This window comes from Osmia bicornis, chromosome 5, assembly GCF_907164935.1.
Source record: "Osmia bicornis bicornis chromosome 5, iOsmBic2.1, whole genome shotgun sequence".
NCBI lineage: Eukaryota > Metazoa > Arthropoda > Insecta > Hymenoptera > Megachilidae > Osmia > Osmia bicornis.
The window spans coordinates 922,741-938,960 of NC_060220.1; the positions used below are offsets into that span (position 1 = coordinate 922,741).

General features: G+C 33.5%; 3 protein-coding genes across 7 annotated transcripts; 2 read left to right on the forward strand and 1 right to left on the reverse strand.

Annotated features, from left to right (window-relative positions):
- Positions 1 to 98: 98 nt before the first annotated feature.
- On the forward strand, positions 99 to 2,023 carry LOC114882633 (LITAF domain-containing protein). 5 transcript variants are annotated; one of them, XM_029199511.2, is made up of 4 exons: positions 99 to 203; positions 668 to 813; positions 894 to 1,050; positions 1,133 to 2,023. In XM_029199511.2, the coding sequence occupies exons 2-4, from the start codon at positions 699 to 701 to the stop codon at positions 1,236 to 1,238; spliced, it is 378 nt and encodes a 125-aa protein (XP_029055344.1). In that variant the 5' UTR covers positions 99 to 203; positions 668 to 698; the 3' UTR covers positions 1,239 to 2,023. The 5 variants fall into 5 exon arrangements, with proteins under 5 accessions (XP_029055344.1, XP_029055342.1, XP_029055341.1 ...); XM_029199509.2 differs by having other exon boundaries at positions 112 to 203; positions 692 to 813; XM_029199508.2 differs by lacking the exon at positions 99 to 203 and adding an exon at positions 210 to 454.
- Positions 2,024 to 2,100: 77 nt separating this feature from the next.
- Positions 2,101 to 6,228, forward strand: LOC114882624 (pyruvate dehydrogenase phosphatase regulatory subunit, mitochondrial). The gene is given in 27 exon segments (XM_029199486.2): positions 2,101 to 2,116; positions 2,570 to 2,641; positions 2,644 to 2,700; positions 2,703 to 2,747; positions 2,750 to 2,798; positions 2,861 to 2,997; positions 3,000 to 3,072; positions 3,167 to 3,330; positions 3,411 to 3,574; positions 3,653 to 3,836; positions 3,905 to 4,110; positions 4,167 to 4,323; positions 4,326 to 4,481; positions 4,558 to 4,667; positions 4,669 to 4,717; positions 4,807 to 4,845; positions 4,848 to 4,953; positions 5,030 to 5,094; positions 5,097 to 5,123; positions 5,126 to 5,269; positions 5,272 to 5,324; positions 5,406 to 5,585; positions 5,653 to 5,715; positions 5,717 to 5,773; positions 5,775 to 5,855; positions 5,943 to 6,060; positions 6,063 to 6,228. Coding segments are annotated over 27 exon segments (2,661 nt in total). The 3' UTR covers positions 6,152 to 6,228.
- A 402-nt stretch (positions 6,229 to 6,630) lies between these two features.
- Positions 6,631 to 16,185, reverse strand: LOC114882585 (CCR4-NOT transcription complex subunit 1). Its single transcript, XM_046285825.1, is given in 41 exon segments — positions 6,631 to 6,964; positions 7,047 to 7,081; positions 7,083 to 7,582; positions 7,585 to 7,833; positions 7,836 to 7,958; positions 7,961 to 7,990; positions 7,993 to 8,024; positions 8,026 to 8,086; positions 8,089 to 8,143; positions 8,145 to 8,225; positions 8,228 to 8,241; positions 8,244 to 8,402; positions 8,405 to 8,507; positions 8,509 to 8,532; positions 8,534 to 8,575; positions 8,655 to 8,733; positions 8,735 to 8,778; positions 8,842 to 8,903; positions 8,906 to 8,945; positions 8,947 to 9,027; positions 9,030 to 9,078; positions 9,158 to 9,174; positions 9,176 to 9,202; positions 9,204 to 9,286; positions 9,289 to 9,376; positions 9,458 to 9,721; positions 9,797 to 10,907; positions 10,909 to 11,002; positions 11,005 to 11,044; positions 11,047 to 11,094; positions 11,097 to 11,183; positions 11,185 to 11,245; positions 11,247 to 11,437; positions 11,525 to 12,526; positions 12,603 to 12,756; positions 12,831 to 13,774; positions 13,848 to 14,144; positions 14,247 to 14,681; positions 14,808 to 15,020; positions 15,574 to 15,646; positions 15,648 to 16,185. Coding segments are annotated over 41 exon segments (7,194 nt in total). The 5' UTR covers positions 15,671 to 16,185; the 3' UTR covers positions 6,631 to 6,885.
- Between the last annotated feature and the right edge of the window lie 35 nt (positions 16,186 to 16,220).

Consider the following 16,220-nt stretch of genomic DNA (forward strand, 5'->3'; position numbering starts at 1 on the left):
CAGATTTTGAATAATCGATATCAGCTTCAATAGAATGTTCATGAAAATAACGTTACGCCATCTATATATGGGTATAAGAATATTTTACTAACTTTTTCATGTTTACATTTCAAAACTATTAAAAGTATACACATGGAACACATATTTCGATATTACTCATATATCATTTAAATAATTTGTGATCTGTTTGTTATTTTAATAAGGTAGGAAAAGTCATAGCATATTACGTACTTAGACAAATATTAATAAGTGATTGTTGAATGCGTCATACTTTAATTTAAAAAAGCAAAATGTCATTTGTGACAAAATTTCGCAATCGATTCATGCATAATATGCAATATAAAATATGGTTGTTGTTGTTACTTTACAAGTAATGATAATTGCTGTATAACTTAGCTTGAAGATAATAATTATACACTTTTCAGGCGTAATTAATTTTCAATAATTTTATAAGGTAAATTACTTATCATCATTAATGAAGTTATTTGTATAATTTACATAATTCAATAATGTTGGAGAGAATATATAAGTCTAATGATTTGATAAAATTATCTTATGCATTATTCTTCTTTGACAGTGCAATATTAGATTGTGTTTCAGCAAATATAAATTAATTACATTGCAATTGCTCATTTGTGTGTGGTTATATAACCATATTTAATTATAGATACTGCATTTATAAATAATACAGGAACATAATGCATAAAACTGGGCCACCACCACCCTATGAGCCTCCTCCCTATGCGCCGCCTGGTTATTCTCAAACAATGGGTGGTGTTCCACCTGCTAGTCCTTTTACACCTGCAGAAACATGTATGTTTGTTTGTAATTTATTATTACTTTTTATTAGTTGAGATAAAGCTGTTATTATAAAAAAATGGTTTTTATTATAGACACAAATGGACCAACCATAGTAACAACAATTGTTGCACTTGGACCAGGATCAACCCATACAATATGTCCACATTGTCATGCAGAAATTGATACTACAACAAAAACAGAACCTGGAATGATTGCTTACATATCTGGTGTTGTAATTGCATTAATGGGGTACATCACAAGTTTTCTTTGAACTAATAGTACAATTGTTTTTGTTATAAAGTATTTAAACATTTTCTATTTATATTGATAGATGCTGGTTGGGATGCTGTCTGATACCTTGTTGCATTGATGAATGTATGGATGTTCATCATAGTTGCCCTAACTGTAAAGCTTATCTGGGACGTTATAGGAGATAAAGTAATATAATATTAATATCTATGTTTATTGCATTTCACTCTGAGGTCACTTGAAAATTGAATTATATTCCAATATACATATACTATTAGTAATTTTTAACTTCTATGCATTCAAACACGTTTCTAATGTTTGCGGTATAAACAAAAAGCTTTAAATGTTTTTCATATGAAGATTTATAACTAGTGTAAAGCACAAAGCAGGATTGCACATATTATAAAATTTTTGATAGTCACTTTCATAAAAATAACTGCTAATTAAAATAGATCTGATATAAATTAAAATATTAAAATGAAAAAGTTCCTAAAAATTAATTTAGCAGGTTTTAGAACTTTTTCAATCAAAGGGTATCAAATAGTTGAGGTGAATGTACAATTAAGTACAAATCTTATTAATGATTTTTCTTTGCAATAAAAAGTATATTTCAGCAATATTCAGCACTTTTGATATGTATGTACATGAAAGTTGTATACAATGTGCCTTCATTAACCAACATTAATAATTAACAGCAATTATTACTTACAAGCAAGTGGTTAAAAAGAAATATACACAATTTGTATTTGTTTTTGTGGAGTTTTACCTGATGAATGTTAACAATGTAATATTGAAAATGACTATTTTTGGAAATAATATGCACTACTGTTTTCTTAACGATTATGGAAATTCATATAAATTTTCAAATAAAAATGAATACTTTATAAAATAAGCATCACTGTGAAATTATACTTTCAACATAAATGTAAGCTATCTGTGTTAATGTATAATAAAATGTGTCATATTTTATAAATTATCATTAATAAATTTTATGCTTAACCTTCACCTACCTGTATACATAAAAAAATATACCATAATGTATAAACAAAGATGATAAAAAATCAAGGTTCTTTTTATATAATCTGTGTCAGTAAGGTTATGGCATGATTCACAATAAAATAAACTGACATCTTACATAACCTTTAAAACTTGCTTATAAGAAATTTTAAACTTTCTCGTCTTCCCAAAATTGATTATTTACATATAATAGTTAAAATTAATTTTAGAATAGTTTAGCTTTTATTTTTGCTTATTTTATTTTTAGAAGATGAATAAAATATACTAAAAATTATATTCATGTTTTACGTTTAAAATACATTTATTAATTAAATAAGCTGAAAATATTTTGAATCAACATGAAAAAAAAATGTATAGCGAGTCATTTATTACCTTTATTAGAACCTAATTGGTAACAAAAATATAAATTATTTATACGCGCATTAGTTTGTACGTTTGTGTATTTTCACTAGTATTTGGGGTAGCCTCAAAGTTATGTTTATATAATGTGGCATATTCAAAGTCATTTATAATAAAAATATCACAAAAATGAGGCATAACGTATTTTGCAATTACCAAAGAATAAGACACAGTAGTTCAAATCTAATTTAGAAACAAATGAAGATGTTGATGATCCACTTCCTAAGGAAGCAAAAGTGTTATATGTGGAGGTGGAGTTATGGAGTGTGCAGTTGCTTATCATCTTCACTTATGGGACTGGGACCTCAAACTGTTAGTGTAGAAAGTGAAAGGTAGAATTCTTTCAAAATACTATGTCTCATAAAAATTAATTTGTCAATTTGTTTGAATTTAGATTAGGCGGTGGAACAACATGGCATACTTCAGGATTGGTTGGAGCATTCAAACCAAGTTTGGCACAAGTTAAGTTAGCACAGGATAGCATAGCATTATATAAAGAACTGGAAAAAAAGGGCTTACCAACTGGTTGGAAACATGTGGTAGTCTTTCTTTAGCACGTACAAGAGACCGTATGACTGTGTTTAGACGGATGAAAGCAGAGTCCATGTAAGTCTGTGAACAATAACAAATGAAGTTAGTACAAATAAATATACAATAAACAAAGTAATCATAAAATTATACAAATTATATAAATTATCAGATCACGTAACATTGAATGTCATTTAATTACACCAAAGCAAGCACAAGAAATTTGTCCAATAGTACGTATAGATGATTTAGCTGGTGGACTATGGATTCCTGATGATGGTGTAGGAAATCCATATCAAATTTGCTTAACATTAATAAAAGAAGCAAAAAAGAAAGGTATATTTTGTTATTAATATTTTTCTATCATTTAATTTTAATTTCGATTATAAGATATATTTAAATTACACTATTTTTAGGTGTTAAAGTATTTGAAAATTGTAAAGTTACAAAAATTGTAACACAAGATGATAAAATTGAAGCTGTAGAAACAACACATGGAACTATTGAATGTGAACATTTTGTCAATTGTGCTGGATTTTGGGCACGTAATGTAGGCAAACTGAGTGAACCATTTGTAAAGGTTGTTTTATTATTATTTGATATTAAACATGCTTTAAACAATTAAATTGTTTAAATAATGTTAAGTACATTTATTTAGGTACCACTTCATCCTGTAGAACATTATTATTTACATACCAAACCTATTACTGGTTTAGATCCTATGACTCCTGTTGTAAGAGATTTGGATGGTTACATCTATTTTCGAGAAAATGATGGAAGCTTGTTAGCTGGTGGTTTTGAGCCTATTGCGAAACCAGTATTTGAAGATGGAAAAATACCTGGTTGGATATTGATTTGTATGTGTCATTGGTTTTATACGAATTTAAGTCCAATAAAAATAATATTTCAGAAAGTACAGAACAAAGATTCTTACCCGAAGATTGGGACCATTTTCATATTTTATTGGAACAAATGCTTCATAGAGTTCCAAGCTTAGGAAATGTAATTTTGGAAAAATTGTGTAATGGTCCTGAAGCATTTTCTCCAGACTGTAAATGGATAGTTGGTGGAGCACCTGAAATTCGTAATTATTACATCGCTGCTGGTATGAAAACGGTAAGTAATATTAAATTTGTATTCAATAATAGAATATGTAAGTGTAATTTTTATAGGTAGGTATATCAGCAGCTGGTGGAGTTGGTCGAGCAACCGCCGAATTAATAGTCCACGGTTCAACATCTTTAGATATGTATGAATTAGATGTATCACGTTTCTTGGGCCTTCATAATAATCGCAAATTTCTACGTGATCGAGTAAAAGAAGTTCCTGGATGCATTATGCATTACAGTATCCACATAATGAATTTAAAACAGGCAGAAATTTGAGAATGTCACCAATTTATCCAAAACTTCGAGAAGCGGGTGCTGTATTTGGTCAAGTAATGGGATATGAACGGCCATCCTGGTTCCAATTAGATAAAGATGATGGTTGGTTCAATATGTTCAAGAAGTATATGATTTCTGTAAAAAAAAAAAAAATTTATACGAATGCTTTATTACATAGATTTTGAAACAACTAATGGATTTCAAAAATGTAAGATTGCGTATACAAATACGTTTAGTAAACCACCATGGTTTGAGCCAGTTTCAGAAGAATATGCTGCGTGTCGTGAAAAGAGTTGGACTCAGTGATTATTCTTCTTTTACTAAAAATTGATTTATGGGTAAGATGTACATTTATAATAAATACAATTTACAGTTCGCTAATATTCAAAACAATATTATAATATTACAATTATTACAATGCTTTTAGTCACTGGAATGGAAGTATTTGAGTTGTTACAGTACTTATGTTCAATGATGTAGACGTCCCGATAGGAAGTATTATTCATACAGGTATGCAAAATCATCGTGGAGGATATGAAAATGACTGCAGTTTAGCGCGTATAGCTCCCAATCAGTAAGTTATATATATAAATTACTGAATGATGGAGTAAAATATATATAATCACACAGTCATTCTTTTAATATTTAAGTTACATGATGATCGCCCCCACTATACAACAAACCCCTGGCAAACATGGATCATCGTCATTTACTCCAACGGATCAGTAGCAGTATCTGATGTTACATCGCTTATACAGCGATTTGTATCATGGGACCTGCTACTAGACAATTACTGTCAGAATTGACAGATACTGATTTAAATCCTAAGAATTTTCCATTTTTTACATTCAGAGAATTAGATGTTGGTCTTGCTAATGGAATACGTACAATGATCTAACTCATACTGTGAGAACTTGGCTTATGAGTTTATATATTCCGAATGAAGTAAGTACTCTAAACTGGATGATATAAAATATGTATTGATTTATGTATGATATTTAATGTCGATATATTACATATTTATAGTTTGCACTACATGTTTATACAAGGCTGATAGATGCTGGGGCAAAATACGGAATAAAGCATGCTGGTTATTATGCAACACGAGCATTACGAGTTGAAAAATTTTATGCATTTTGGGGTCAAGATTTAGACACTTTTACCACTCCTTTAGAGTGTGGACGAGCTTGGAGAGTAAAACTTGATGTAAGTTTTTTAAAGATATATAAACTACACGTATTTGAATTGATATAATTAATTATGTGCTTAACAGAAAGACATAAATTTCATTGGAAGAAATGCCCTATTAAAGCAACGCGAAGAAGGTGTAAAGCGAAAAATACGTACAGTTATTGCTAAACGATCATGATCTTGAGTACGATACATGGTGTTGGGGGAAGTGAACCTATTTTCCGAAATGGACAATATTGTGGGATGACAACTACTACTGGTTATGGATTCACGTTCAGAAAACAGGTATAAATTTAGTATTTTTGAAACTACAATATAAAACTTCCGAAATATAATTGCTTACTTAAACAAATAAAAAATTACTGAATTTAGGTCTGTCTTGGATTTGTACAAAACATTGATTCGGAAGGACGACCACAAGAAGTAACAAATGAATACATATTATCTGGAGACTATGAAGTGGATGTAGCAGGAATTAAAGTTCCTGCAAAAGTCACCTACATAGTCCAAATTTGCCAACTAAATTCCCAGATAAGGAAAGAGATTCTTATCATGCAACGCGTGATCACCAAGCTGCTTAATCTTTGACAATATAAATTTTGAATTGTGTATAAATAATGTATATAGAAAAAAATTTAATAAATTACTTGATAAATGACGATTGTAAATCATTGCTTAACATTTGGCCCAAAGAATGATGTAAACCACGTTTTAATTAATCAGCTTTATCTTCTTTCGTAGCTACAATTCTTAAAAAATTACATCAATGTATCTAATATTATGTACTATATACAGATTTCCAAATGCACCATACAGTCTGCAGTACTCCCTAAAATGACTTACATAGCACAACATTTTAATTTGGTACCGACTGAATATACCACTTACTCATAGTACATTTATATTCAGTTTAACCTACAAAAATTCACTATTATTTCTTGAACACCCTTATTATTTTGACTTCTTTCTCTTCACTATTGATACTCATTATAGCCGACATTGTGCTATAATATTACATGTCATGGTAACACACTGTTTTCAAGTACACTGTTCGAAGACAACGTTTGTGAGTTGAATGTTCGTTGCTTCCTGATTGATGCAACAATCTTTTATTAAAATATTAACATATAGTAGTCTCACTTATTCTAGGTCAATCGATACACTTAATGTACTGTTACTCAATATCTATCCACCAAAAGTTAAGCCCAAATATAGTACTCTATTCGTACATTAACAACTTTTTACACGCGAATCTTATTATTAATGTTCCTTTTTTTACTGTACACAAATTGACAATGAAAAATAAAGCGTCCTATCACTCAGGGATATCCGGTTCCGGAGTGGGCTGTACTTGTTTTTGAACCATACAAGAACGAGCCACTGATTCAAATAATCTGAAACAATATACAATAAAAAATTAATGAAAAAGAAATGTATTAAGCCAACATTATTGAATTAATAATATAATGACTTACTTTTCCAATTTCTGGTGCACAATGAACAAACTCGTGCGGTCCAGAATTTGTACGTTGGATTTTTTATAAGCTCAATAAATGTTATCAAAAGACCCCATGGATGAGGTCTATTCACAATAAGTCTTTCGAGAAGAACTCTCGTAATCTGTTCCTGTATCGCTTCGGTATTAGCTTCAGCAAACAAATACAGGAGTGTACAACTAAAGTAATGTGTATGGCTGTTAGGATATCGAAGTTGATTCGCAATTGCATTTAAAAACAAATAACGACCTTCTGTGTCGAGATCAACTGCTAAGTTTTGGAATATGTCCATATGTGCAGAATGTGCGATAGTAGACATATTAGGAGTATGCCCCTTACTGCGAATATAAGCTATAGCTTGTGTACCTACATAGAGTACAAGAGCATTCATTAACTGAATATTGTAGCGAACACCAGCTTCTTGAGATACCTGTAAATTACTGCGTAATTCAGAAAGGAAAGTAACTGGTGCACGCGCCTTCAAATATGAATCGAGTTCCTTCTTGAAACTAAGCGTTGTATCATAGATGCAAAATTAGTCAATACTCGAGGAGCATGTGCTATTTCTTGTAGCATGTCAACTTTTAGATTTGGTGTGAATGGATCTGGTAAACGCATGTTCCTTGGGAATGCGCTTAGAATAAGATTTCTCATTTGTATACAATTCGGTGGAATTACATCACAAAATCCGTAATGATAGTCGCAAAGAAATTCAGGAAAATCGTGCAGATAGACCAGCAATACTCTAAGAGTACCTTTGTAAATAAAGTGACTGGCTTTGCAAGTTCAGCATTTCGAAGATAGGTGTGCGAGATATTTGAATAGTCAATTAATAATTGCGCGTACATACCCCAACATTTTTTGTTGCGGTGTAATTGCGGCATGCGTCCATGAAAACCCTATGCGAAACCAATTCTAACCAGCATAGCAAAAGCCTGAAGCTTTGGCTGGTCTAAGTATGTAAAGTAGGGCAGAAAGCAGTTAATACCTGATAATTGACTGCTTCCAATACTGGCTCAGAGCACAAAGCTCTAATAAGAGCATAATGAAAATTCTGTGATATGGCAACGGTTGGAAAATCGGTGCCTCGTATTTCATGATCTTGTAATAATACACCGGCAACGATCCCAAATACCTTATTTAGTAAATTAATTTTCGTTAGTGGGTATTTGTCTGTCACCAGAATGTTGACCAAAAGCGCGACCAAGGCGAACGAAAGCATCCAACGAATGGAAACACTTTGCAACACGAACAAGCGATGGAGCTGCACTGGTCTCGGATAAAGCACGATAACACAGATCAACACACATTTGAGTGCTTATTTAGAAGAATCTGTTATAAGGTCGTCGGTCTTAAGGATTCCATGAATATTCATTTGATGAACAAACATTCCGAAAGCTTTCGTAGGATCACGTGCGTGCGTTGGGCTATGATGCATTGAAAACCCATTCGCGTAATAAATACTCGGCTTTTTTCCATCAATCCGGGTGGATCATCAAAATCACGTGCCTTAAAAGAAACAAACGAGAATAAATTGTAAACATATTAGCAGGTGTTCTTAAAACCTCAATTGGCTGAATTTACTTACTCTCACCTGTAGAATTCCAGAATGAATATGTGCTGTAGGTCCAGCAGGTGCCCTGTCCGCTAATACTCCAGATCATGATAGCGCGTAATGACTCTATCAAACTCGTTAATCTGAATATAAGATCCTAGAAAATATATAATTTTATTTCAATAACTAGCAAATAAATTAAAATTTTTCTGTTAATAACTGATATCGCTATATTATTGATTAGTAACCCTTCAGGAGGTGCTCTATGATGAGCCATTCTGGTAGTATCTCAATTGTGTGGAATAAATCAGACTCGGTAACGTGGTGTAGTCTGTCTCTCATCAATTAAATAAAGCTGCACCAACTGCATGGCAAATGCTGTTGCCATAGCATTTCCAGAATCTATATACTTGGGCCAATGCTAAGGTCATACTGTGGAAGACTAATTAAATGAGATCTAAAAATAAATATTAATAATTACTTTCCACTGACCTTCGGTACATTCAATAACTTGAAAATATAAAAAATACAAATACATAATAAGATAATCAACAGGCCTCAAAATTGTATCGAAATTCTTCCCCTACATTCTGTTAAACAACGAGTAACGTGTTTGTTTGTCCACTGCATGCCATAAGCACGTGGATCTTGAAGACATTTCAGATGCGTAAATGAAGTTCTCTGTATCGTAATATAATTTCGGAATCTATTACACCGCTCGAAATACTAGGACCATCTAACAGTCCTTCTACTGCCTGAAATTGAAAACATAAAAATTGTATATAAAAGTTATATGCACAGATATGTTGAAATAATATATATTTTTAATAACTTACTTTTTTAAGCAACGTCATAGCAGCACCTGCGTCTCTCGATCTTCGCGTAAGAATAATAGATTCTAAAAGACTATGAAGGGCAGCATGTTGTGGAGGAGGTACAGCTGGGCCCATGGCGGCAAGTAATACTTCAACTTCAGCTGCAAGTTTCTCTAACATTGCTCCAACTTCATCATTACTCACTGCGGCTGCATATGCAGCTACCTGTTGAGCTGTTGCTACCGCAACTGCTGGATTGGCGGCGAATGCAGTTACAGTCGGTTCCTATAAATAACAAATATTTCGAATACATATCATGATATATGTACGAATTAAAAATGTACATTGCGCGATACGTACTGTAACAGGTTTTGGCATTAACAAAGCTTGTGTATCTCGTTCAGAAAGTGGTAAAAATCCGGGAATATTTCTCGCAAATTCTTCATAAACAGCCATTTGTTGAGCTGTCACACCGCCTACTTTTAGTCTGATTTGCTCAGGCATCCTTTCGGCTTGGTATTTAGCCAAAGGATCGCAATATCTTCTTCCTTCCTGACGTGCAATCTTCCGTAATTCAATTTCATTTAGAAGACGTTTATCCATTTCAGGAATAGCTTTTTCAATAGCTGTTTTTTGTACAAATGCACAGGCAAGTTCCATATTGTCAGCGGCAACTACATTAGCTGCTTGTTCCGCAAGTTCTTTTTGTTGCGGAGTTGTACCCATCATTGCGGTTAGAAAAGCTTGTTTTAAATTTGTACTAATCGACGCCATAACTTGATCACGGCAAGTGATCATAGCCATTCCAGCGGTTAAATTACGAACCATGTGTCTTGCTGCTGTTCTCATTCGAACTTCTTCCGGATCTAATGCAAAATCCTTTCTTACAATTTGTTCACTAGTAGTCAGAGCTATCTTAATTGAACGGTCAACAACAGGGTGAATCCATTCTTGAATTGCCCTTTCAACCGCTGGACGAACAAATTGTTTTAAGTGTGGGTTCGTTTGGAACAATGGTAGTTGGTTATTAATGGTAATGTGCTGAGATATATTAGCAATCCCTGTTACAGATATATCCATATAATTGAATCGTGGTTCTGGTGGACCAGTGGGTAAAGATGGTGTTGTATTTGCTGGAGCCGTTTGTGGAATAATCGTACCAGTCGTAGTAGATCCAACTAATTCTTCAATTGGGCCTTGAGCTTGTTGTTGATTATTATTTGATTCCGATTTTTTATTAGGATGCGACAACTGATATTCTAAATTTCGTAACTTCTCGGGATCTTTCAAGTAAAGTGCCGGTTTTAATTCACCAACATCGATACTTAAATTTTTGCAAAGCACTTCGATCTCAAATTTCAAATTCAATTTTAAATCAGGTTCCTGATGCAATTCCGCCAGCACATTCATAATTGCCATTGTCCAAGGATTTGGTGGCCGGAAAACACGACTCTTCGCACAGCTTTCAGTACCTTAGCAACAAGGGAACTACATAAAGAAGTTCCTGTTGACCTTTATGATATGCTTCGACGAGTAAACTTTTCAAATCTATATCGATCTGCAAAATGGCTTATTTCTGCCAAGTGTTAACATTCCTAACCAATGACCCCAAATTTTTTGAGTAATGATCGATCTGAAAAATTTGCTATTCCTTTAATCACTTTCGTAATAAAACCTTTATATTTCTAAACGTTTCTCTAGTACCATTTTATTTTACTTCGGGTAATTTTAAACAGTCCAGAAAGTTTTGAATATAAAGCATGAAAATTTAATTCTATGCTTGCACGTTTCATCACTAAATACTGAGGGCCATCAAGGCCAATACTCTTCTGTGACAATTTCTCGAATTTCATCACATTTCTGTTGTAAATTAAGCTGGCTAAGATTGTTAAAGATGAATGCTGTTTTATCTTGTAAAGCTTCTGGAGGCGATGTAATTTTTTCTTCTTTATCTGTTGCTACCAATAACGTATCAATGTTTGTTGCATTAGCAATGGAAGGCTATAATTAAAATGAAAAATTATAAGTATGGTAATAGAAAAATAAATTAAATAATAATAATAATAATAAAAAATTTGTTTCGCTTACTCTTGCCGAGAGAGATGTAGTTGGAGTTGTAGATGATTTTGCTTGAGTGGTACTTGTCGTTATCGTTGTTGTTGTAATAGTTTTATACGGAGTAGTAACAGGTGCCAGCATAGCTGCTAAAGTTTTTGGGAGGACTGGACCTTGAGGTCTTGTGGGAGGCTCCTGCCCCTGTAATCCATATTCTATGTACTCAATTAAATGTGGTGGGAACTCACTGAAATGCTGAATTGCCCTGACGTGCTCACAGTATGTTTGGTAGTCTTTTAAACGACTCTTGAAACGATCCAGAGCTGTTATGCCGAAGTAATACATCTTGCTGCCTTCTGGTTTCCTGAGGGCATCCAAAACGAATCTTAAGGCTAATCCAAGTGTCATGTAACTATTAACCAATCCTCTTTCAATAATTCCTCCGAACAATTGTGCCGTGATTTGTAACTCTTTATCGGGGTATTGAGGAAAAAACCGATATTCCTCGAATAAATTTCGTAACATACAGTTGAATACTTCTCTCTCTCTTTTACTACCAGAATCTTGAAATTTTTTCAACATATCAAGAACTTCGTCGATCGATAATGTTGGATGTGGTGGATGATTGTATATACGTTGAAAATAACTATTCGCTTCATCTTCGATTTCTTTGGAAACATTTTGTGACATATCAGGAAATAAGTTTGACGTTTCAGGTATTCTTGCTTTTTCGATGCCCGTGGGTGGTCCCAGTCGACCCAATCCTCCAATTGTTGTACTGCCGGGTAAAACAGATGGTCCTTGAGTACCAACTGGTCCTGAATGCAGCTGAGAAGATAATGGTAACATTGGAAATGGACTTGGAGAAGGTCCCATAAGACGAGAAGGAGAACCAGGTGCTGATACTAAAGGTCCCAAAGCGCCAGGTAAATTGAATGCAGAACTGCTTGGTGGTCCAAGACTGGAACCCAAACCCATAGATGCAAGACTTGAACTTAAATTTCCAAGCGGGTCTACTTGTTTCGAAGAGAACAGCTATAGAATTTAATAAAATATTTTAGCACACAGTAAATGATCAATTATTTATAAATAATTATACCAAGTTTTATACCTGTCCCCCTAATGTCGCTGGATTAAAAGGTTCTAGTCCTCTGTGTCTTAAAACTCCTGGAGGTGGAGGTCTACTCATTGTACTTTTGCTCAACATTAGACTACAATTTTGTACCATTGTCATTATTGCATCGGAACACTCTTGAGAAACACTCCTTTAAAAGAATTTTAAAAGTCAGAGAATATTACCAACGTTATGAGCTTTTAGAGTGAGCAAAATATAACATACCCAGCACACACTTGCAAGCAAGCAAGCATAGTTGTTAACGTCTCTTGTGGAAGTTGACTCGCCTTTGGAACCGTAATATCTTCCTTTATTCCGGGACCCATCACTTGAGGGCAACGTCTTTGTAAAAATTTTACACAAGCTGCGACAAAAACCTCTCCTTGCTCTCTAATCTTATCCGTCAACCATTTCTCTAATTTCAAATATTCTCTTCTGGAGGCCAAACAGGCTAAGTCAATAACAAATGGATATGACTGAGCAGTAAGTAAATGAGTTAACGCTTTAAGGTCTTGAGCAACGTCAAGAATACGAGATAGCCTTGTTTGGTCGTGATCTCCGCGGATATACCATTCTGCCATAGCGTGCATAATGATAGATTTTATTTTAACTGTATTCCCATGCCACGCATGATGCAGTATAACGGCAGAATTTGGGTGGTTCCCAAGAAAAATAGGCATCAATGTACTAAGTAATTCTTGTCGTAGTATAGTAACAGGAGCATTAATTTGTAATAGCGCTAGTACAAGAACATCAGGACAATGCTGAATGGGCCATTTAAATATTTCTTGAACTGGTCCATACAGTCCTCTTTCTGCCATGTGTAGAAGTAATTCAACTACGTTTAAAGATCTCCATGTTTGTGCTTCTTTACTGTCACTTTCTGGTGCTGCTTTCAAAACATCAACAGTTACAGAATGATATGGATAATCGGCAAAACAAAATATATCTGGACATTTTAGAATTTGTTGTACTAAAGAAAATTGTCCTTCTACATTGTCCCAGTGACGATAAAAAAGTTCCACAGGAAACATATCAGGTGGATATCCTTGATGTTGCAAACCCATCCTCAGTCCTGTGATTAACAAACTCAATCCTTGTCTATCTTTGACAACGAATTCCGCATGATCCAATTTAACTATTACTTCATTCCATGATAGTGTGGATTGCTGAAATTACGAATAAATTTAATATTGAATATTCGATGTTGTAAACTATCAGGTATCGATTATTAATACTTACAATTTCTTTTAAAGCTTGAATAAAGACGTCAACATTCCATGTAGTGGGTGCAACACTATCAGCTGATTTTTCTTTATTTGCATCTTGTGTTGCTCCTGAATTACCCCAAAATGATTGTAAACCTCCAGCATCATCAAGACTATTACAACTACGTGCCATATGAGCCAAAACTCTGGCAGCACATGCTGGAGATATTTCTCTAGCTCCTAGGCCAGCTAAGGCTGAACGACATTCGTCAACGCTACCAGTGAATCCATATCCTAATTCCATAATCAATTCTACTAAAGAATTTCCATCCTAAAAGACACATGTATACATATACATAAGCAAATATATTTCGAAATTCAGAAATTACAACAAAATTACTACATGGCAACAAATGTTACTTAATTATTTTACCATTTGATTAACAGCCATGTTTAATTCAATTTTGGCTTGCGAAGTTTCCCCGTTGTCTGGGTACAGGAGTGGTGCTAACACCACTGGTACCAGCTCACGGGGAAAGTCGCGCCTTAAATTCTTGAGAAATTTTTCTTTTGCTTCTGATGAAAGGCCAAATTGATTGGCTGAATGAAAAGCCTGAGACAATATCAGATGAAGAACTTCAGGCAACGAATCGTGCAATCCTTCTTCCTGATGCTTATTGCTTGTTTCAGAATTAATATAATTTTTTATTAACTCAGGCAACTGCTTTTTTACGTGTTCTAGAGCTAATGTACGAATTTCAGTATTCTCAGAATGCAATAATGCAATTGCAAATGCAACTTCTTGTACCAGAGTTAAGCCAAGGACCTTTTTCAAACGTAAAAAAAACTTTGGAGATGGATTCAAAGTCTGAAAAAGTGAAATTAAAATTAATAAAAATTGTTTATTTTATGAAACTATAAAACATACTTTTTTTAAATACATATATTCACAGTAATTTTGATAGCCTTAACCTAAATAAAAAGTAAAATAAACCTTTTGTTGATGAAATGGATGATCTATAGCAAAGCACAGATTAGAAATAAAAGAAGGTTTGCTAAGAAGATTAGTACACTCTTGTTTCAGAAGTTGCACTTGAAAATAATCTTTTGCACTTGATTCTGGTGGTTCTCCTGTTGAAAAGTCAATGCACGACAGCAAAGAGCGCAGCAAATGTCTGTCTGCCTCCAAACCCTTCCACTGCACCAGCTACAATATAATCATAAATTTAAAAATGAACATATACCATATGTATATAAAATATGTCTATGTAAATATAGTAAACACAACTTCTGAAATCTTATAACCTTTTACTATTGAAGATGAAAAAATATATGTAAACATTTCGACAAAAACTTGAACCAAATAAATGTTTAGCAATTTATTTATTTGTTAAGTATTTAAAACATTATCATTAAAGATCGAAAAACGTGCATTGAGAAACCTACAGTTTCATCATTCGAAAGAATACGTTGGAACATATACAAATTACGGAAAGAGGCTAAGTTTCAAGATGTATTTCATACCGCTGTGAATATTAAATAGATAACATAGTTGTGAATAATCATAATAATTGCTACATAAGAGCACATGAATTTTTTCTGATAAGAAGATTTATCTTAATAAATGAAATCAGATGAAATTGATAATAATATTCATAAAGCATATTGCGCTGTTTCGAGGACGGCGTGTGATGAACAGAAGGTGTAGGGGAGGGCATAAGAGATTGCAGCAGTCAACAGGTTTTTTTTTACTTACACACTGATATTTCTTGGCAGCTGTCCCGAAAATTTTTCTTATTTAAATTCGCAACCAAATAACTGATTGTGACAAAGTAAAGACAACGAGTCCAGGTTCATAGTTCCATGAATACGACCTCGAAAGCTTCAAACGTGTTTGAAGCTTTCTTCGGTATCCACGAATTGCCTCCCCGGATTCTCTCCTCGTTAAAAGCATGAAAACTACATTGGCACAGTCCTACGACCAACATCGGGATTAATATTTTGAAATACAATTTCAAACCAACGTCATGGCGAGCACAACAAGATAATACTGAAAACGTAACACTACTCAAGATCACACCATATAACCAGTTACACTCTACTGGTCTCTTTTTCCATCTACTTCGGTAGACTTCTACCTCTACAGGACAGCCGGTTCAAAGTTTCTTTAATACGCCACTAGAGTGCGTTAATATTCATTCCAAAAGTAATCAAATTTTAACATTTCCTATGTAAATTTCTATTTAATTGCAATAAACAATTCTACAGATATTTAATCATGAAGAACTCCGTTTTATGAATTTGAAACCATACATGATTAAGAGCAAAATTACGTTTATTAGATTTTCATTAGTAATTGCAAAGACAAGTTGACCAACTTTAGTATCAAAATTGATTCGTTAAAAAG